The sequence below is a fragment of the Orycteropus afer genome, unplaced genomic scaffold, assembly GCF_000298275.1.
Source record: "Orycteropus afer afer isolate SDZICR_OR568_19922 unplaced genomic scaffold, OryAfe1.0 scaffold00745, whole genome shotgun sequence".
Classification (NCBI taxonomy): Eukaryota; Metazoa; Chordata; class Mammalia; order Tubulidentata; family Orycteropodidae; genus Orycteropus; species Orycteropus afer.
This window is the reverse complement of record NW_006922332.1, coordinates 624,051-647,288: the sequence shown is the minus strand read 5'-3', so window position 1 is coordinate 647,288 and position 23,238 is coordinate 624,051. Positions and strand designations below refer to the sequence as shown.

At 39.1% G+C, this 23,238-nt stretch overlaps 1 protein-coding gene across 1 annotated transcript in view; it reads right to left on the bottom strand.

Annotated features, from left to right (window-relative positions):
- Window positions 1–20,761, bottom strand: part of ZC3H14 (zinc finger CCCH-type containing 14) — a 48,253-nt gene extending 27,492 nt beyond the window's left edge. The window contains exons 1-7 of the mRNA XM_042783214.1: window positions 20,649–20,761; window positions 18,262–18,302; window positions 17,350–17,545; window positions 15,478–15,907; window positions 14,753–14,913; window positions 13,443–13,543; window positions 9,073–9,228 (exon numbers count right to left, since the gene is read on the bottom strand). Of these exons, the coding sequence (XP_042639148.1) occupies window positions 9,073–9,228; window positions 13,443–13,543; window positions 14,753–14,913; window positions 15,478–15,907; window positions 17,350–17,545; window positions 18,262–18,302; window positions 20,649–20,740 (1,177 nt within the window). The 5' untranslated portion in view covers window positions 20,741–20,761. The remainder of the gene's footprint in view (window positions 1–9,072; window positions 9,229–13,442; window positions 13,544–14,752; window positions 14,914–15,477; window positions 15,908–17,349; window positions 17,546–18,261; window positions 18,303–20,648) is intronic.
- Between the last annotated feature and the right edge of the window lie 2,477 nt (window positions 20,762–23,238).

Genomic DNA, 23,238 nt, shown 5'->3' with positions numbered 1-23,238 from the left:
AAAAAAAAAAAAAAAAATCCAAACCCACTGCCATCAAGTCGGTTCTGATTCATAGTGACCCGCCACTGAGCTTTCAAGGTGGTAAATGTTTATGGAAGGAGATTCCCCATTTTCCTTCCATAGAGCGGCTGGTGGGTTAGAACCACCAACCTTCTGGCTATCAGTAAAATGCTTTAGGCACTGTGCCACCAGAGCTCCTTGGGAGACATTTAAAAGATATTAAAATTTTTCATTTTTAAATGAAGGTTCTTTTCTAAAAAGGAAAGAAACTAAACAAACTATCTGGGAACAATCAATCTATCCAGCCAGTGAGCATGGCAGCAGCCCCAACGGGAATTCCTCTGGAATTGCAAAGCTGCTGTATAACTGCAGCTTCCTGACTGTCACTGAAGGCTTAAGCCTGCCAAGGCACACCTTAGCCCACACAGCAACTCCAGGTGAGCCTTTCCACTAGCTTTTCTGAAAGTAAGAACACTTATTTTGAGACTTTAAAAAACATCCATAAATGAAAGAGAAAAAAACAAAAATTGACCTTGAGAGAAATTATCCATTAGAAGACAAAGAATTTTTTGTAAAGAAAAAAACCCTCTAATTAAGATAGTCAGACAATTTTGAGACAATTCTGCATCCAGAAAACACGCTATCATCAAAAACAGAGAACAAGAGTAAGCTTGTGGAAATTAAAAATAAGCTTGCCTAAGTGAACCAAAGTATAATAAGACTGAAGATAAAGTCAAGAAAATATTCCAGAGACTAAAACAACAAAATCAAGTCAAAAACAGAGAAAAGAATAGAAAAGAAACAGACAAACAGAAGATGAATTTAGGAAGACTACTGTTCACCTAGGGAGATCTGGTGGTGTTGGGGTTTAGCATCTGGCTGCTAACCAAAAGGTCTGTGGTTCAAACCCACCAGCTGCTCCATGAAAGAAAGATGAGGCAATCTACTTCTGTACAGATTTATAGCCTTGGAAACTCAATGGGGATTGCTGAGTCAGAATTGACTCAATGGCAGTGAGTTTGGTTTTGGAGTTTTATCGTTCAACTAGCAGAATTCCAAAAGGAGAGGACAATGAAAACAGAGAAAAGAAGGTATTTAAAGAAACCAAGCAAGAGAAAATTTCTGAACTGAAGAGAATTAATTTTCAAGTTAAAATGGTGCACAAAGTATTCAGCCCATATGTGACTAGCACCTAAAACCCATCGTCATCAAGTCAATTCTGACTCACAGTGACCCTCCAGGACAGAGTAGAACTGAGTAGGATTTGCAAGACTGTAATCTTTACAGAAGCAGAGTGTCATAGCTTTCTCCCGCAAAGCAGCTGGTAGGTTTAAACCACCAACCTTTCAGTTAGCAGCACCTAGATCTATTACAGTGAAATTTCAGAGCACCAAGAACACAGACAAAATCCCTTAAAGTTTCAAGAGGGGGAAAGAAAGAAAAACCCACACAGGTATTTTACAATAGAATAAATATAAGATGGGCAACCAACATGGGAACAACAATGCAAGTTTCCTGATAATGAAGCAATGTCTTCAAAATTCTGAGGTAAATGATTTCCTTACCTAGCCAAAGTATCAATCAAGTTCAAGGGTATCTTTAGATTTCCAAGAACTCAGAAAATTTAACCACCACATGCTGTCCTAAGAAGTGTTTTCATAACGTGCTCACAAAATGAAGGACTATACTAAGATGACAAAGTGGAAGGCAAGAAATGTAGAGCGAACCCAGGAAGTCCAAAGATGGTTCTTTTAGCAGACCCAGAGAGCAACAAGTCAGATTAGCCAGAGACAGACAGAGACACAGAGAAAGAGAGATGGCTCCCTCACTCGCCTGCTCCTTCACAGAGACAAATTACCTAACAAATAAGGGAAAGTCAAAGATTTAATAGTTAAGATGACAGACCTTTAAGCTTGTAATATAGGTAGGCTATGTAAGGAGGGCTCCAAGAGCTCTGGTAGCATAGTGGCTAAGACACTTGCCTGCTAACCAGAAGGCTGGCGGTTCAAACCCACCAGCCACTCCTCGGAAGGAAGGTTGGGCAATCCTACTTCCGTAGTGATACTGCCTCAGAAACCCAAGGAGGGGTCGCTATGAGTCGGGTTTGACTCGACGGCACATAACAACAACAACAACATGTAAGGAGGAGGAGCTCCAGTAGCGTAGTGCCTAAGGCACTTGACTCCTAACCAGGAGGCTGGCGGTTCAAACCCACCAGCCACTCCTTTGGAAGGAAGATGGGGCAATCTACTTCCGTAGAGACACTGCCTCGGAAACCCAAGGAGGGGTCTCTATGAGTCGGGTCTGACTCAACGGCATGTAACAACAACAACATGTAAGAAGAAAGAAAAAATTAGAACCTGGGGCAAGAAGGGGACTGTACAATAGAGAAAAATTAAAATTCTAGGGAATCCTTAAAACAAAAAACCATACAAGACACGAAATGTAAATACAGCAAAGTAGAGGGTCAGCAAAAAAAGGGGAAACCCTCAATGAGGAAAAATGACACAGCGGATTCAACAATGGGCTCAAGCACAGCAAGGAGTGTGTGAGGGTGGCAGGGGCCTAGGCAGCGTTTCTTTCCGCAGTACGCAGGGTCATGGTGAGTCAGAACTGACTCAAGGGCACCTAACAACGACGACGACAATCAAGTAAACGCTACTTAATGCTCTCGGCTTTTAGGGTCAACCTACAGATAAAGCGTGGCAGCCTGAACCAAACTAACCAGAACACAATGTAAATATAATCACTTCTGAACATATAAAGGTACCAAAATCCAAGTGCTGTCCAGTCAATTCCAACTAATGGTGACACGTGTTTCCGAGTAGAACTGTGCTCCATGTGGTTTTCAGCGACTAATACCGGGGGAGCACATCACTAGGCCTTTTTTCCAAACAAAAGTACACATGACAAAACTTACAAGTAGGACAAGGAAGATACAAGGATTCAAAAATGGCTTAAACGTCATGGTCTTCTGGGAATCAAAACATAATTAATCAAACAAGAAATATTTCAGAGTATCTCAAATTACAAAAAACCAAGCCAAACAAACTGACTACCATCAAGTCAATTCTGACTCACAACCCTTTAGGACAGAATAGAACTGCCCCAGAGTGTTTCAGGAGCTGTCAATCTTTACGGAAGCAGACTGCCTCATCTTTCTCTTGCAGAGAAGCTGGTGGGTTCAACCTACCGACCTTCTGGTAAGCAGCTGATGCTTTAACAAATGCACCACCAGAGTGTCTTAAAATTACAAAAACAGCCAATAAATGATTTCACTAGGTGGTGATTTCAGTACGTGGTCTGAAAGGCTGGGAAAGATGTAGATGTATTAGGTTTTACATGATAGCAAGGAAATGAACACATTTCTAGTTGGTGAATGAAGAAACAGTGGTATAATGATATTATTACAGACACGGAAAATATTTTTTTAAAATACATAAGCAGAGGCATTTAAAAATGGCAGCCTCTGGGAGGAGAAACTGGTGTACGGAGCAAGGAATGCTGCTCTTTATTTAAAGTCTTTCTATACTATTTGATTATTTTTTAATCTATCAGCAGGCAGTAGATTGATTTCGTTCTTCAAATTTTCTACGGGAAGCATATCTTTCATAATGTAAAATAATTTATTATAATTTTTTTAAAAAAATATAATATATACCAAAGAGGGAAAAAAACTAAATCCATGCCTACACACATCTTAGTGAAACTTCAGAACATCAAAGACAAAGGGATCTTGAAAGCAGCCAGAGAGAAAGGACAGACCACCTACAAAGGAACAACAAAAAATTAGAATGAAGTCCACTTACCAACAACGGAAGACAGAAAATGGTGGAATTATATCTACAGGGTGATGCGGACAAATAACTGTTTATACACTAGATCTGGGGACACAGCAACTCTATTGCACAGAAACTAAGAGAAAGAAAAACAGCCTCTTGGGAAACTTACCACCTAGAAATCTGTTCTAAAAAGACTGCTCAACAATACACTTCAAAACACTGGAAAATCAGGATCCCCAAAAACAGAGTGAGGAAAAAGACCATAATTAACATATAAGTAAACCAAACGAACACTGCATGAGTAAAAGAGTAACAATGATATCCTACTTATGCAATTAAAAAAGAGAGTAAATTAAAATGTTGGAAACAGTATAAGTCAGGAGGGTGAAGTCTGCAACTGAGAAATTCTAAAGTCTGGTCACTGTTTGAGAACAGGGTCAGGATAGCAGTCTTTACCATATTAAATTTGCGTGGTAATATTTTCAAAAGTAACCACTAAAAAGAACAGAAATTGAGTGTTTAAAATTGCAAACTAGTCAAAAACACGTTGAATCGAGGGGATCAACAGCAATAACAATAGAACTGATTAATCTAAAAAAGGTCAAAAGGAAAAAGAAACAAAAGCCGGCAAACGTACATTAGAAAATCAGATGACAGAAATTAAAACTACATCAAGGATTTTAGTAAGTGTGACTGGTCTGAACTCCCCAGTAAAAGGCCAACTCTGAGAATGAATTAAAAAACAAAAACCCAGCTTTATGAAACTTGTCCCTAAAGCACAAGGACAAAAACAACTGAAAATAAAGGCTTGGAGAAAGATACATGAGCCAAATACTAACTAAATAGCTTCATCAACATCAGACAAAGCTAACTTTATACTAAAAGCAGCACTGGGCATAGAGGGTCACAGATAAAAAGATAAACGGTTCAATTCACAGATATACCCATTTAAAACATAAGAAAGCCATTCAAAACATGTAGCACCTAAAACAATCACCTCAAAATAAATAAAGTAAAAACTAGTTGACATACAGAGAAATTTAATTTAAATCCCTCATCATGGTGGACACTTTCAACATCCTCTCTCAATACTGTTGATAAATCAAGCAGACCAAAAACTCTGCAAAGTCAAGTTCCAAACAACATGATCGTCAAACTTTACCTAATGAATGTATGCAAAATTCTCAACCCAATAAGAAGATTCACTTTCCTTCAAAATGCACATAGAATACATACAAAATTGGTTATGTACAAAGCAAGACTTTGTAATTTTCAAAGATTATGTATTACACAGATCACATTATCTGACCACAATGCAATGAATTCAGGAGTCTATAATAAAAAACTAAAACCCACAATCAAAACCTCCATATAATGTAAAGTAAGAAAACTTTCAAGTAATTAAAGAGTCAAAAATGAAAACAGCATTACAATGAAAGATGTAAGATACTTAGCAGTACAATGAAAATGCTACATATTAAAATTTGTGACATGCTGCAGAAGTGATATGCAAAAAACATTTACAGCTTAAATGATTACATGTGAAAAGACAGGCTAAGGTAAATTAATTGTTATAAAAAAACACCTTAGGATACAATAAAAAGAACAGAAATGAATGAAAAAGAAAACAAAGAAGCAAAGAATCAATAAAGCCAAAATCATTGCCAACGGTGTGGTAAGTCTCAGAAAAAACTGATAAAATAAAACAAACTTCTGGTGACAGAGTGATCCAAGACAGAAAAGGAAAACGCACAAGCATTGTAGAGTGGTTGTGGTTGTTGTGCACCATTGAGTCGGACCAACTCATAGCAACCCCTCCTTGGGTTTCCAAAGAATTAGACTGTCCAACCTTCCTTCCAAGGAGTGGCTGGTGGGTTTGAACTGATGGGTTAGCAGTCAAGTGCCTTAGAACTACACTACTAGAGGTCCTGTGAGAGTGGTAGGCTAGTAAAAATACACGCTGGAGAGAAGGGACAACTCATGTCAACACACGTGCATACTTACATTCTAAACTCCTGTCAGAGACAAAGCTTTAGGATGACAAGCAAGCTTTGTAACAGGTAATGGTTGCCTGCGAAGTGTCATTTCTTGCACGTGAACAAATGAACGTAGAGTGCAAAGGTCCTTATAAGCAGACCTACTTGGTACCATTACAATTTTAAAACAAAACAGTAACATAGAGAACCACACACAAAAAATAGGGCTTAATGCATTTTTATGAGACAAACACCCTTTTACCACCACCTAGGTCAAGAAACGGAACTTTGCCAGTCACCCCAGAAAGCTCTCCACATGTTAAATCCTAATGACAGCTCTCTCTAAAAAGAACCCTATTTGCCTTTTAGAGTAATGATTCCGGTTTCTTTATGGTTTTATCCCACACGTGTGCATCCCCAGACACGAGAGCTTAACCTTGTCTTGCATTGAATATATCCTCTGAGTCTTGGAGTCCAAAAGTCTGGATCCCACTGACTCAGTGTCCTGGAGTCTAGATTATGCCTACTGCCCACCTATGGTGCAGCTCACCTCACTCCTGCCCCCGGCACTTCCTCCAAGCCACCTGCTGGGGCCAGATGCCTGATCACTCAGGTTCAAACCCTTTGGGGCAAGACTAAGGCAGTGTCTTTTTGTTTCATAGGGAGACCAGAATAGCTCGAGTTTTCAATCTTTTAAAAGAATACTTCAGTAGCCATTATGCTCAATGCCTGGATTCAGAAGTCACTGGGAGTTTAAAAACAAAAGCAAACTCCAATTCTATCATTTGCTTTCACTGATTAGCTGGAGTAATTTCTAAAATTATTTTCCCTCATCTACAATCTCAGAGGTCAGCCAAAAGTTTGTTTTGCCTTTGTGGGCTCTTAAGCCTCTCCCAACCACTCAAATCCCTCTGTCATAGCACATGAGTTATTTCTAGTTTAGTCTTCAATTCTACATGAATTTTTCTTCTATTTCCAGTGCTTGAGCTGTCACTTCATTTCTAAGTTATTCTGACTTGGTTTTCCATGTTTTTACCATTTCCTGAAGTCTTCCAGCTTATTCTGAAACACCACATTACCTTTCCAAGTTGCATTTCCAGCAAGCTTTCTCGATACTGACAGTATTTATTCTGTTCTTTACTCCTTTTTTTCTTAACTTTGTACAGGACCTGCCTTCAACACATTTATTTTTGTTTATTTTAGGAGTAGGTTTGGTTCAGGTAGCTTTTCCAACTTCAAAGAGGACCCCCAGCTATTGATATTCTGATGTTAAAAATCTGGTAGCTTACTCAGAAAGGAACTCTGGTGACACAAGGCCCGAAGCATATAACTGCTAACCAGAAAGTTGGTGGTTCAAATCTACCAGCCACTCTGCGAAAGGAAGATGGGGCAGTCCACTTTCGTAAAGATTTACCAGCTCGGAAACCCAATGGGGTTTGCTGTGAGTCAGAACTGACTCGATGGCAGTGAGATGAGTGAGTTACTCAGAAAGGGATCAATGCAGGAGATCCTGAATAGAGCAGGAGAAAAATGTGGAAAACTCACAATCATAAAAAAGACCAGGCTTACTGGTCTGATAGAGCCTGGTGAGACCCCCAAGACTATGGTCCTAAGTCACCTTTCAGGCCTGGAACTGACTCATTCCCCCGTGGCTTCTGGCCAAACAGACAGGCATTAAGGTGAACACTACACCAGGTAGGTATACTCCTCAGAACAATCAACCATGGGAGAACAGAGGGCAGCATTTGCACAGGGAGATAGCTCAGGGGCTAAGAATGCATAGGAAAGAAGGACATAGGGAAAAAGTAACTATAAGGAGAAAACAGGAAGAAAGCTGTTACATTATGGGGATTGCAATCAATGTCATGAAACAAAATGTGCGTGAACTCCTGTATGAAAAATGAATTTGCTCAGTAACTTTCACCCAAATCACACATATGCACACAAAAAGTAACTGACCCCCCCAAAATTTAAATTATATGGTAGCCTGCTCTCGGAGACCTCCTAGCTGCATCCCCCCAGTCCACACACACTTTTATCTGATACTCTCTCTCTACATCTCCACTGTCTCTTCCTGGCTACACTGGATCCCACTCCAAGCAGCTGCTCTCCACGCCTGACGGGACCCTAGCTCAGGTTCATCAGGTCGGAATACGCACAGAGACACTGCTGTGGCCCCTTCAGCTCTGACTGCAGTCTGCTCCCTCCTAACGCCGTCCAGATGTTCTTCTAAAATTGGCTCGTTCACACTTTCCCGTTGTACCTACTGGCTATTTGGGGGGGTCTTCTTGTTCTCAGCCCATCATTTACCAGAATGGCATATCATGCTGGCATGGCAAATTGCACAATATGGTCAAAAAGGTTTTTTTCAAAATGTGAGAATGAAGATACAAATACAGACTAGAACCGTAAGGCTTCATGGAACAACCAAATTTATAGAGAAGTCTGGAACAATTTAAAGATACAATTAAGAAGGAAAAACAAAAACTTTATTAGTAGGTTAGAAAAAGGGCAAACAAGGACATGAAGTGGGAACACCATAATGACCACACAGATTTTTGGCTGGGTATAAAAATTAAGACTTTTGTAGAAAAACTGGACTCTTTCCTGATGGGAACAGAAGAACAGGCTGAAGAGCAGCAGAAAGGGCTGGGCAGGCCCAGGAACCATATGATGGAGCTGCCTGAAGGCCAGGCTGCTGGCATTAGCCCTGGGCAAAAAGCATGACAGGCCACCCACTATAAACACTCTCACAAGGGAGTAAGATGATGACAGCTCCACTGTGGGAGTCAGACGGGAGTATCTGTGTAGGAATGGAGAGAGATGAGAGAAAGGGGAAGCAGAAGAGCAGCTAGCAGCTAACTGCAGTATGTCAGGCAGATGGGGATAAAAGAGGGTCACCAGGACACTCAGGGAAATCTAGCAGGTCATGGATTTCAAGCTTCAAAGAACAGGGGTAGGATTAACAAAACAGGGGAAGGGACAATACAGATTATCTATGTATCTTTAAGTAGTAGATCTGTAAAGACCAGTAAAGTTTTGATAAATTACTGAGGCTGGGTCATCAGGTTCGTGGGAATTCATTCTATATAATTCTTTCCACTTCTAAAGACTGTTAAACATTTCCCTAACAAAAGAAGAGTTAAAAAAATATTCCGAAAAGTATAGATTTTCTCACAGTCCCTCCTCATTGTACTTTTAACCTAATCATCACTTTCTCACAGTATAATTAACATCTCATAAAAACCCCTCTGGAAAACATGTAATGTTTCATGAAAGTGTAATGAAGAATAAAATACCATCTAAATGATTACCTTGACTTTTCTCAATATTATCTTCTTTTGTTTCCTCTTCTTTAATGGGGGAACTTATTCTGGGAGTCCGGCTTTGCCCTGGGACCACTTCTGCTAGCAATTCTTCTTGAGAAGTTCGAGTTCGAGGAGCCACCGGGAGTGTCTGTTTCTGAGGGACTTTTACATAAGGAGAAAGAAGGTGAAAATGGAAATTCAGTAACACAACCACGCTCATCAAGAGACTACGTCACACTGAACAGCAATGCCTCCTTGGTGCATAGCACAATTCAAACAGGCCACAAACACCGCCTCCTTTTCTTCTTAAAAGATTCCTGAGGGATGGCTGCCCTATTACCCATAAACATGTGCAAACAACGTTAATACATTTTAAGTCACATGATGTACACATTATGTTGTTGTTGTTATGTGCCGTGGAGTCAGACTTGACTCATAGTGACCCCTCCTTGGGTTTCCGAGGCAGTATCACTACGGAAGTAAATTGCCCAACCTTTCTTAAGAGGAGTGGCTGGTGGGTTAAACACATTATAGCACATATGTATTTATTTTTAACCAAACGCACTACAGGCCTGGCTTCATGATCTTTTATCAATTCTAAATTATCATTTAGATATTCTAGATTAAAAATAAAGTATTTCCATTTTATTTCTTTAAAAACTTGAAGATATCTAACTAGTATAAAAGCAGGACATTTCAAGATTGTCATGAGTATATTTTACATTATACTAAACAACTTAATTGCTAATGGACCACAAAAATGAATGCAAATTGCATAAATCCCTACATCAAGTGTTGGGCTTTGTTGGAAAATCCTTATCCTATATGCCAAAACCCATTTAATTTGATGTTCAAGGTTAAATTAAGATCAAGAGAAGCAAGGGGAACAGATGACTATTGAAATCAAAAATTGGAAGCTGACGGTCTGTCACTTTAGAATCATCAGAATATGTGCATGAGAGAATGGACAAGTGCAGCAATGCTGGGAGAACATCCATCCAGTCCACAGCAAAAATAAAACACAACAAAGCATTATAATGAGGGTGATCATCATCAGCTTGTTAACAGAAAGATTAACATAATGGCCACAGCAGCCATTTACTGACAACACCATATAGCAATCAACATTTGGTTTGCATTTCAGAATGACTTTTTCTAAGATCAGCTTGTAGCTGATTCAAATCCTTTGTTTTAAACACATGTAATGTCTTTATCTACCACTTGTCCTCCAGTTTCTCATACCATGGTGGCTTGTATGTTTCTGTGATGCTGGAAACTATGCCACTCGTATTTCAAATACTAGTAAGGTTAAACATGGTGAACAGGCTTCAGCGGTATTTCCAGACTAAAGCAGTCTAGAAAGAATTCTAGCTTCTAAAAAAACTGGCCACTGAAAATCTTATGAAGAGCAGTGGAACAGAGTCTGATATAGTGCTGGAAGATGAGCCCCTCAGATTGGAAGGTACTCAAAAGTACAATGCTGTCAGTAGTAAAATAATAGCCATGCACTTAAAAGAAGACCACTTAATATGATTATTATTAAAATTTATGCATCACCCATCAATGCCAAAGATGAAGAAATGAACGCTTTGACCAAATTCTGCAGTCTGAAATTAAACGGGCAATCAAGGTGCATTGATAATCACTGGTTATTGGAATGAAAAAGGTGAAAACAAAGCAGCAGCACTGGTAGTTGGAAAATATGGTCTGTTTAGATAGACATGAGGATGGCAATTGCAAGACAGAATTCTCAAGACTTAATCACTGCAAATGCCTTTTTAAATTAACATAAACAGTGGTAATTACAAGTGGACCTCACCAGATGGAATACACAGGAGTCATACTGACAACCATCAGTGGAAAGAGAAAACAGAGAAGCTCAACAATATCAAGTCAGAACACGTGCAAATTTGAGATGAAGCTGAAGAAAGTTAAAATAAGTCCCCAAGAGCCAAAGCACAACCTTGAGTATATCCCACCTGAAATTTGAGACCATCTGAAGAATAGATTTCATGCATTGAAGACCAATGCCCGAGGACCAAATGACTTATGAAATGATACCAAGGACATTACGAAGAAAGCAAAAGGTCATTACAAAGACTGGAAAGATAAAAGACCAAAAGGATGTCACAAGAGTCTCTGAGACTTGCTCTTGAATGGAGACTAGCTAAAATGAATGGAAGAAATAATGAAATAAAAAAGCTGAACAGAAGATTTCAAAAGGCAACTCAAGAACAAAATAAAGTTCTATAATGAAATGTGCAAAGACCTGGAGTTGGAAAATCAAAGAACACGCTTGCCATTTCTCAAGCTGAAAGAACTGAAGAAAAAAATTCAAGCTTGATCAAGTGATTCCACGGGCAGAATACTGAATGATGCAGGAAGCATTAAAAGAAGACAGAAAGAATACAAAGTGTCACTGTACCAAAAAGAATCAAAGTTCAACTATTTCAGGAGCATATCATCAAGTACCAGTGGCAGTAAAGGAAAAAGTCCAAGGTGCACTGAAGGAACTGGTGAAAACAAGGCTCCAGTGAGATGATTCAACAAACGGATGCAACACTGGAAGCACTCAGTCGTTTATGCAAAGAAATTTGGAAGGCAGCTACCTGGCCAACTGACTAAAAGAGATCCATATCTGTGCCCATTCCAGAGAAAAGTGACCCAACAGAATGTGGAAATTATAGAGTATCATTAAACCCACACCAAGTAAAAATTTGCAGTTGCAGGAGTACATCAGCAGGGAATTGCCATAAATCCAAGTTGGATTCAGAAGAGGAGGTGCAACGAGGGTCATCACTGCTGTCATTAGATGGATCCTGGCTGAAAGGAAGTATCACAATATTGTTTACCTGGATTTTACTGACTATGCAAAGGCACTCGACTATATGGATTATAACAATTATGGATAACACTGCCAAGAATGGCAATTCTAAAACACTTGTCTCACACGGAACCTGTACCTAGACCAAGAGGTAGCTGTTCAAACACAAGGAGATAGTGTGTGGTTTAAAATCAGGAAGGGGTCAGGGTCATACTCTTTCACCATACTTAAATAATCTGAGCTTGAACATATGAAGAAGAATGTGGCATGAAGATTGGAGGAAGATTTATTAAGTGTGATAAGCAGATGACACAACCTTGGTTGTTGAAAGTGAAGAAAACATGAAGCTCTTACTGACGAAGATCAGAGACTGCAGCCTTCAGTACAGATTACAACCCAACATAAAGAAAACAAAAATCCTCACAACTAGAAAAATAAGCAACATCATGATAGATGGAGAAAAGACTGAAGTTTTACTTGGATCCATCATCTATGCCCACGGAAGCAGCATGACCTACTGCACTGAGCAAATCTGCACAAAGACTTCTTTAAAGGGTTGTTCAAAGGCAGAGATGTCACTCTGAGGACTAAGCTGCACCTCGCCCAACTCATGGTCATTTCAATAGCCTTGTACGCATGTGAAAGCTAGATAATGATTAAGAAAGACTGAAGAACTGATGTCTTTTGAATTATGATGCTGGCAAAGAATACTACATATACCGTGGAGTGCCAGACAAATGAACAAATCTACCTTGGAAGAAGTAGTGCCACAACGCTCCTCAGATGTGGATGGTTGAGAGTACCTTGGACATGTGGGAGACACCAGTTCTTGGAGGACACCATACTTGGTAATGTAGAGAGTCAGCGAAAAAGAGGAAAACCCTCAATGAGATGGCCTGACGATGGCTCCAACAATGCACTGAAACCCAACGATTGAGGATGGCACAGGACCAGGCAGTTTCCTACTGTTGTGCATACAGTCGCTATACGAGTCAGAACTGACTTCATAACACCTATCAACAACAAAGCCACTACATTCTCTCATAAAATGACAGAGTACTTCCACTAGGCCCTCAGTCAGTTCTTACATTTCATTAGTGGGTTCCACTGAAAGGAAAGAAACCAATCTGTTTATCTAACACTTACCTTAAACAAACATATTTCCCTAACTTTGGGCACTTATTATTACCCAACGTTGCTCCCTTTCACACTTTTTAAATTTGTATCTAACATTAAGTCTAACACTATTGATATTGGAAGTCCTATCCATGTCAAAATTTCCTTTAAAATTTTTTATTATGTATTTCATAGACATTGGAAAGAGGGAGTAAAATGGATTACATGGTGGTCAAAGAAGTAAATTCTAGTGACAGTTAAAGTATCTTAAATTGCTCAAATCTCCTTTAAAAACTACTTTTCCCTGAACCTCACTTCAATCCTGGCAGGAGACTTTATTTACCACAACTGAGAGAACAATCATTTTCAGTTTATTCAAGAGGGTTAGAAATCTTTTATTTATTTAGTCAACGTAAACATAATATATTTAAATTACCTGTAGAATAGTTTGTTGTTTTTGTTACAGATTCTTGAGCTTCAGATATAGCCTTCAAAATGAGATTCTTGTTAGCTTGTTTAGAAGGTGGAAGTGAAGGTCTAGAAGAGTTAAGAAAGGTACTCCTATTAAATTTCAAGTTTAGTTCTCTTATGACAGCCATCCAATATGCTTTTTCTACAAAGTTCTCTTAGGTTTTGAACAGACTATCTGTAGTTTCTAGAAAATGCCAACTAGACTGGAACCGTGTAATTTTTTTTTTTTTAACTTTTTATTGTGATTTGGGTGAAAGTTTACAAATTGGTCTTCCATGCAACGATTTATATGCATTTTGATTTGTGACACCATTTGTTATTCTCCTTCTACATTCTGTTTATCATTTTCCATTCTTCCTTCTTTCCTGTCCCTTCCTGCCTTCTGAGCTTTATCCCTGGGCAAATGCTGACCTTTTGATCTTTGTGGTTGGTTGTTACAGGTAATGTGTATCTCCCTGGGTTAGCATTCACTTTATTAGGGCTACCATCTGACTGAATTTTGAGCCGCAGGACTGACTTCAGGTCCTGGCTCGAAGGGCGTCTAAAGGCTATAGTCTCGGGTTCCCTCAATCAGTAAGCCTGGTCTTTCTTTTCTTTTTTTTTTTTTTAATTTTTATTGTCATTTGGGTGAAAGTTTACAGAGCAAATTCATTTTCCCTTTTTATGATTTTAAGTTTTGTTCTACAATTTTCTCCCACTCTATTCATGACCTCCTATTGTGATCCCTTTCAGAGTAGTTTACATAGGTAAGCTGGGTACCACCTAGTTCTTCTGGATTCAGGTTCATGGGGGTTGAGGTTAGCACGGTCCATTACTCCTCTGGACCGTTTCCATGCATCTGATTTTCTTCACTCTTCTTTGCTCCCAACAGGGAGACACCAATAGTTGCACATTAGATGGCTGCTCATAAGCGTTTTAAGATTCCAGTCACTACTCACCAAAACAGCATATCGAACACACTGTCTTTGTGGGCCATGTGATGCCAACTGACCTTAGTGTCCCTAAGACTATGGTCCTGAGCCACTTAATTTGGTTTGGTTTTTAAATCAATCTGGATCAACGGTTTTTTCCCATATCACTATTTTAAATATTCTTTGCAAGTATCTCCAACTTTAACATAAATGCTTTTTGAACACCAGCAGTCTTTTATCTTATTCAGTTAAATTATGATTTAGTCTCATGACATCCTCTTCAAGGGACCCAGAAAACTCCATCAGGCAGCTAACAACTAACTCACGGACAGTGGAGTGCTAACGCACAGACGTGTTCAGGTACCTCCGTTCAGGCTTTGCTGGCACTGACACGCTGCTGGAGACACTTCCTGCTCGGGAACCGTAATCTTCATCCTCCTCCTCTTCTTCTCCATCATGATTGAATTTTTTTACTTTAATAACTGAACTTACCACAGGCAACTTTCTCTTCCGAAAGTTTTCTTCCTGCAATCAGAAAATTAAAAAATATTTATCTAGCCTCAGAAAACAAGGTTTTATCATGGAATGTTTTTCCTTTTTAAGAAAAAAAAAAAGGTCATTTGAAGAATTCATGGAACATTGCTTGGTTTTTCAATAAAAACATGTTATCGTTAATAGCCAATATTTAGCTGAAACAAACATCAAAACTACAGCGTTATACTTATTTTATGGACAGCTGCATACAGCACTGGTAAGGAAACAAGAAAATGGAGTGACTTGGTTCCTTTTGAAGAAATGTTGTAAAAAAAAACCCTAAAAGTAACCTATAGCCTCCCAAAAGGTATAGTGTTAAGGTGTGAAATATGATGATGAAACATAATCACATTACAGAATATTTAAAAACATAAATAATGTAATTTCAACACAGACACCTCTCCCAGGTGACCTGAGGTTAGAAACTTGCTCTCATACAAGATGTGAAACCAATCCTGGAGAGGAAAATCAGCCTAAAGAGTATGTTACCTAGCATAGCAGCAAGAGCCACCCATGTTCAGCCGACCAAGCAAAGACTGGAAAGCGTACACAAACCTCAATACTCATTTTCTCTGCGCTGTTTCTGAAGAAGGGACTGTAAGTCTTCTCTACACTGGTAAGCGCCTCTGGCTCACCCAGACGTCCTGCATCACAGACCCGGCTGCTCTGCACTTCTACCTGCTTGGCGGCGTGAACACTGTTCTGCTGCTGCTGAAACTGCAGCTTGTTTAAATGGACACCACTATCTGCATTTCGACTTGGTGGTGGCCGATAAATTTCGATAGAAGGGCGAGGAGACCCATAGGTGAGCGTCGCAGCGGGTTTTTTCTGAGATAAGGGATTCTCCTGCACAAAGTTGAGATCTTCATCAATGAGGTCATCTGGTTCAGGCTTGATATCAATCACATCTTCAGAGGGTGCCGGCTCCCTCAGAGGTTTCACTGTTGACATTAGTCGGGTTGCAGCTCCATCATCATAAGTCTGTCTGTTAAAAACAACAGCAGCAAACTTGGTAAAACTGATTTAGAGTACTATCTTCGTATTTTCAAAGAATGTCACGTAAGAAAATTTCAATGGAAAAGTCTGGGTACTCCCTTGTATAATATATTAAAAACGACTTTGAAATTGAATTTTTAAGCGATAAACTTTCACATCAAAATAAAAAAGATGACCAGCAAAAATATTTAGCAAATACTAAATTAAAACAGCAACGAAGGACATGATAACACGATTCATAAACAAAAACAAGCTCAGCATAGAAAATTATATGGCACAAGGAAATTGACACCATGAGAAAGCACATAACAAAAATGACAGCAACAAATTCATACTTGCCAATAATAACATATCTGGCAAGGGACTTATCTCTAAGATTTATAGAAAATTCCAATGCCTCAACTCCAAAGGAATTAACAATCCAATGGAAAAATGGGCACAAGACATGAATAGATACTTCACCAAGGAGGATATGCAGGTGGCCAGCTAATACATGAGAAGATGCTCCCAATCACTGGCCATCAGAGAGATGCAAATCAAAGCAACAAGGAGATACTGTCCCACCCCAGCACTAATGGCAAGGTTCAAAGAGACAGAAAATAACAAATGCTGGTGGGGATGTGGAGAGATTGGGACTCTCATACACTGCTGGTGGGACTGTGAAATGCCACAACCATCGTGGAAAGCAATAGGGCAATTCCTTAGAAAGCTGGAATTGGAGATACGATTTGATCCAGCAATCCCATTACTAGATATGTATCTTAGAGAGGTGAGAGCTAGGACAGGAACAAATATATGCACACTCATGTTCATCGCACCACTATTTACAACAGCAAAAAGATGGAAACAACCTACGTGCCCATCGGCAGAAGAGTGGATGGCCAAACTATGGTACATACACATAATGGAATGCTATGCAGCACTAAAAAATAATGTAGAGTCTGCAAAACACCGCATAATATGGATGAATTTGGAGGACATTACCCTGAGTGAAATAAGTCAATCACAGAAGGACAAATAATAGTATTAGTTCATTGTTGCGGAGGGTCAAGCAAAGGTTTATTTATGGAGGGAAACTTTCTTTGCTGGTTGCCAGGGGTGGGAGGGGAGGGAATACTGCCAAAAACAAAAAACATGCACTGACCCATGTAACTTTAATTCTGTGTGTTTCACTGTACATAAATTATCTTTACATAAAATGCATTAAAAAAAAAGAAAGAAAGAAACTGAATTTTTAAAAACTCTAATCTACAACATTTGAAATGAAAGATGATCCTTTTAATCCATTAGTTATTTTATTCAAAAAATTTCTCATGACTACGCCATTGTTTCCAAAAATTGCTCAAAACACCAATTTTGAGATATAAAACCTAATGTTAAAAATCACATGCACACCCCCTACTACCCTGAGCAGATCTGGGCAGGACCTACCTGACATTAGTGGTTTTCTGCTCCTGTGAACCTGCAGACACTCTAGGGTCTCTCTTTTCAGATCTGGTGCTAGACACTGAGAGGGGCGGCACTGTGGCCTCGTGCCTTCTCTCCTCTCCTCGACTGAAGCCACCCTTGTTTAAAGGCACGTTACTGTCAAAGATGTTGGTATCAGATGACTTTAGGCTAGACGGTTCTGGCAAGGAAAAGTACATGATCTTTTTCATCTATTTTTATGCATTCAAGCCCTCCCCTCCCTCATCATCAATTTAAAATCAATACATGTTTCTTGTGAAGAGCTCTCGTGGCACTGTGCCTAAGGCATCTGACTGCTAACCAGAAGGGTGGCAGTTCAAACCCATCAGCCACTCCTTGGAAGGAAGATTGGGGCAATCTACTTCCCTAGTGATACCGCCTTGCAAAAAAATTTGAAAAATACCAAAATAGCACAAAGAACTAAAACCTACCAATTATCCCAATGGTGATTTTTTTTGGAAATGTTTACATAAGAGATCCCCATCTTGCGAATGTGTATTATTGTTATAATGCATATTATTCTGTTATCATGTTATCCTTAATGACTAAGTATCACCTCACATATAATATGGTAGGCTTATTCAATTTATTATTAGACTTTTAATAATTTCCAATGATAAAATCCTGAAATATCCCTGAGGCTAAACCTCTGCCTACCTCTAGAATTATTTCCATACGGTGAACTGCATAAATGCCCCTTAAATTATCCTTGAGTTCTACTAAATTTATTGCTCTTAAATTGAGGAAACTACATGCTTCCTAAAAATGTTCAAATAAACTACTGTTTTCTTTTTTCAAAGCAATATAAATGCTGACTTTAGAAACAGAAGAAATCATGTTGTAAAAGAAAAAAATATATATTTTTACAAATCTTACCAGTTGTAACAGAACGTAGTTTATCTAAAACACCATGAAGCCTGAAAGAAAAATCAAAATATTAAAGCCTCCCTTAGTCAAGAAGCATTTCGTTTCAACTGCCACTCTAAATTTAATGCTATTTTAAAAATCAGTATTTGGATAAATACTGATAAATGGTATTTAATGGATATAACATTAAACTAATTTCCAAATTGCACATTAATTAAAAAAGTTCTGCATGAAAACTGCAAAAACCAATGAAAAATCAATTAATTTCTTCCTTCACTATTTTCAACATCTAGCTTCTGCAAAGGTAAGGCTAAGGATATCATCTGTGACATTGTCTAGCCCATAAAGAATGTAACTTTGTTTCTTAAGGACTAAAGCCTCAACGTATCTTACACTAAAACAAGATAAAGTATTGTGAGCATGTTATGTACATTACAATTGCTTAAGCAGTTAAAATTTATTTTTAACTACTTACATGGTTTCTTGGATAACTTACTTCTGAGAGATGAAAAAACTTATAAATACTCTCGAAATACGCTATACTACTTCACTGTGACTATTTCAAAACTAAAGCTATAAACAAGCATAGGTCACAACCTTTCCTATAACACAAGCCATTATAATAGTTATGTAGAAAGCAAATTTGGCTTACAGTCCTTCCAAGAGGTCGTGTTTCCTGAAAATACCAAGATGTAATTTTCATACTGTTTCATCCAGACACCAGTCACATGCCACTGTCCCCGAGAACACAATTACTGTAGGGCTCCCAAGCATCAGGACAGTCTGTTTGGGCCTGGCATTATGAACGCTTAACTTAGGAAAAGAGAGTGCCAAAATGGAGACACCATCACTCGCGTCGGTTTATTTCTAAGAACTGAATCTCAAAGATGAAAGTGTTGAATTAATCTAATTTTAAATTCAGATTCCAATATCAACCTGTTTATGTAAGAAATCTGTCTGAAGTATTTCATCAAACTGTCTGAGAAAGGATCTACTATGTCAAATCTCAGACTAGTGGGACTCAAATTAAACCCAGTAATTCAAAGGCTGAACCAAAATCCGGTCACCAAAAAAAAAAAAAACTATGTATGATGTCAGTACTGCTGAAGACTGAAGACAAAAACAGTCTGCGGACAAACCGCAACAAATGGATTAGGGTCACCCATGCTGAAGCAGTGTGCCCATCCAAACCTCTGCACTGCTCTAATGATACTCTTCAGGATGTGTATAATATAAACCCAGAAAATTCTGTGGGATTCTTTGCAAGACTTCATGAGAGCTGTAAAGCACACTGGCCTGCTGGGGCAAAAACACCTTGAAGATAAACTTTGGTGTCAAGACAAAAGTTAAGCAGCTTCATCTAATACTTTAGTACCTACCTCTTACTGAGGCGGAACCAAGACAACAACAGTGGTTTCATTCTGGTATTCTGTCCCTCAGTCTCCTGAAATTCAAAACTGAAGCCACTTTTGCTTGTTCAGCTTTCCTCCCCTATCAGCTACTGCTGTAATTTGCTCCTAGTCTTAGGATTCCATGAGGACTTCCTGCTCTACCCTCGGCCACTCTGTCACTACCCTACCTGTCGCTGTACCTCAGCCTAGCCACCAAGACCACACCAAAAAGCCAAACCAACTGCCACTGAGTTGATTCAGACTCACAGCGATCCCCACTAGGTTTCTGAGGCAGTAAATCTTTACAGAAGTAGACTGCCTGGTCTTCCTTCCATGGAGTGGCTGGTGGGTTTGAACCGCCAACCTTCTGGTTAGCAGTCAAATGCCTTAGTACTACACCACCAGAGGCACCAGGGCAGCTTAAACTAAAGTTTAATCAGAAATTCTGAACTAAGATATGTGTGCTTTAAAAAAGGACACCAAAAACAAATACTTATACTCAAAAATAAAGCTGCCTATTACAAAATTCCAATCTTTAAAGATGATTTAGATTTTTGTTCGTCAAAAGAAAGGAGAAAAAAATACAAAAAAGCTAAAACAAACAAAAAAAATTTAACTTGCTGGAGAAAGTAATACAGGAAGCCAGGCCAGTTCAAACAACATACATAACTAGTTGTGGTGGAGGGAAAAGTTTACAAAAGAAACTCCAGCTCACATGACTAAGGACTATGTGACAGGCCCAGCTGGAAGCCTCTACATGCATTAGTTCATTTAATCCCCACAACATCCTGAGGAGATGATTTACTGTCCCCATTTGACAGGAGAAGAAACTGAGGCAAGCAGCAGAGCCAGGATTAAATTCTGGCCGTGTGGCTGCACTCTCCTCACTCACAACCTGTCTGTGAGCACTGAACCTCACTCACCTATCAAGTAACTCTGCAGACAGAACACCTACTCTGACTTGTCCCAAATTTTGGTCTGAGGCACAGATATTCAGAAACATACCATACGGTGAATCGAATTGTGTTGTTTCCTAGAAACAGGGACAGGTCCTCTGTCATTTGGTCCTGACTTTTCTTGTTGGCCACCATCACCATAATGTAATCAGGAAGTTCTTCATCTATTTAAAAGGAAAAGTATATCAAAATGTTTTTATGTCTCCCTCCGTGTTTTCTTCTACTTGAAGCTGATGTGCTTGAAACTACAGACACACCTCAATGGAAAATCACTAACTCAGCTCTACTAACATTGGACAAGAATACATAGCTTGGACTTTTTTCTCTTCATTCCTTAAGTACATCAATGACTAGAAGAACAGGAACAAGGAGTAACTAAAGAACATTTTTATAACTGGACATTCTAAATTACAGTACGAAACTCAAGGGTGAGTGATGCACCCACTCCCTGAAAGGACTCTTTAGTGATCATTAATTTTAAAGATGCTTTCACAAAGTATCTGGACATTCCCCAAAAAGAATCACTGAGATTAGATTAGTTTTGTGTTTAAATGTTTCCAAATGATACTATTTTCTCAATCTCTCACTGCCCTCAAATTGGATCCGACTCATAGGGACCCCTCCTTGGGTTTCCACGGCGCTATCACTACGGAAGTAGATTGTCTACCTGCCTTCCGAGGAGCAGCTGGTGGGTTTGAACCACTGCCCTTCTGGTTAGTAGTCAAGTGCCTTAGGCACTATGCTACCAGAGCTCCCATTTTCTCAACAGAGAACCTTTTACTTTACTATAGTAGATTTCAATTACTCAGGGTAACATGCAACAACATCAAATAACATAAAATAAATACCATCCCAAAACACTATCATTTAGAGAATTCAATCTAAGATTAAATAATTTCAACTCAACTCACTGTTTTACCTTTATAGCCTCCTACAAAGAGTTATGGAGAATGAGGTCTGGAAACCAGAGAACGAGCAAGTAAGCAAAGGGGCAAACCCCTTACGGTTAAGACCAGGAGGCAAAAGACGTTTATCAGGACCCTGACTCCCACCAAAAAAAAAAAAAAAAATCTCCTCTAGACTTTATTAATACCTTAAATACTAACTAGTAACATTTCTATGTATGCCGAAAGGTTCATCTCAGACATACTCCCAGACGCTTCAAGGAGAAATATCAAAACTCCAATTTTAGAAGAAAGCAATTATACTGAAAAAGCCCAAAGAGAGAGAAGTCAGAACACTGGCTGGTAGCAGGCCTTAGGAAGCGAGAAGATGCCAGCACAGAGAACACCTAGCCATTTAGTGTTCTCTTTGTAGACTACCAAAAGGCTCCCTATGCTTTCTGGCAATTTCAATAAATAAAGCTGACAGCTGATGTATGCTGCAACTTCTTGAGTACCTACCATGTGCCACCACTTAACTCAGGAAAAGCCAACACACAAAATACTGAGGTACTTTGGCAGCCTTGACCATTTTTCTGCTTCATAACATCAGCAATGAAAACAAATGGATGTGCTCTCTGTCAAGATGCATTAGTTTGCATTTTCTAAAATTTTATATAAATAGTGTCAGTGATTGCCTAGGTACAAAATGGTGGAAGAAGGGTAGGAAGGATAAATTTCAAAGGAACCCCAGAGAACTTTTAGGGGTGATGGACATGCTCATTATCTTGATTATGTTGTCAGATACCATTGAGTTAGCTCCAATTCCTAGTGACCCTGTGTCCAACAGATTGAAACACTGCCCAGTCTTGCATCATCATCTTCTCAATCCCTGCTACGTATGAGCCCACTGTTGCAGCCACTGTCAATCCATCTCGTTGAGGGCCTTCTCCTTTTTCTCTGACCATCTACTTTAACAAATATGGTATCCTTCTCGAGGGAATGGTCCCTTCTGACAATATAACCAAAGTAGGTGAGACCAAGTCTGGCCATTTTTGCCTCCAAGGAGTATTCTAGCTCCACTTCCAGGACAGATTTGTTCATTCTTCTGGCAGTCCACGGTATTTTCAGTATTCTTCACCAACACTACAGCAACACTACAACTCAAAAGCATCAACTCTTCTTCAATCTTCCCTATTCATAGTTTTGATTATAGTGATGGTCAAATCAAAGCAAACTGTACACTTTAAATATGTGCAATTTAATGCATGTTAATTCTATCTCAATAAAACTGTCAGAAGTTATTGGTTGATTTCTCAGTAGATTAGAGTCCCTGGGTAGCGAAAATGGTTAAGCACTCTGCTACTAACTGAAAGGTTGGCAGTTCAAATCCACTCACAAATCCCTCGCAACCTACTACCAAAAGGTCAAAGCCATTGAAAACTATGTGCAGTTCCACTCTGAAACACATGGGTCACCATGAGTCGGAATCAACTCAATAGTGACTGATTTGCTTGGTTTTGGTTTTTCTCAAAAGACATGCAACGGGAAATAAAAACATAGTAAAAATTAAAAGGTAATCATGATACAGTCCTACAGAAGTCTGAAGGATTTCTTTGCTTCACTTAAAACCAATATACTGAGGTCCAGCAAGATGGCGGACTAGGCAGAAAGACTGCACAGACCCTCTTCAACAAAGAAAAGGGAAACCAATTAACACAGACACAGAAGATAATCCTGGACCCCTGAGCCTTGAAG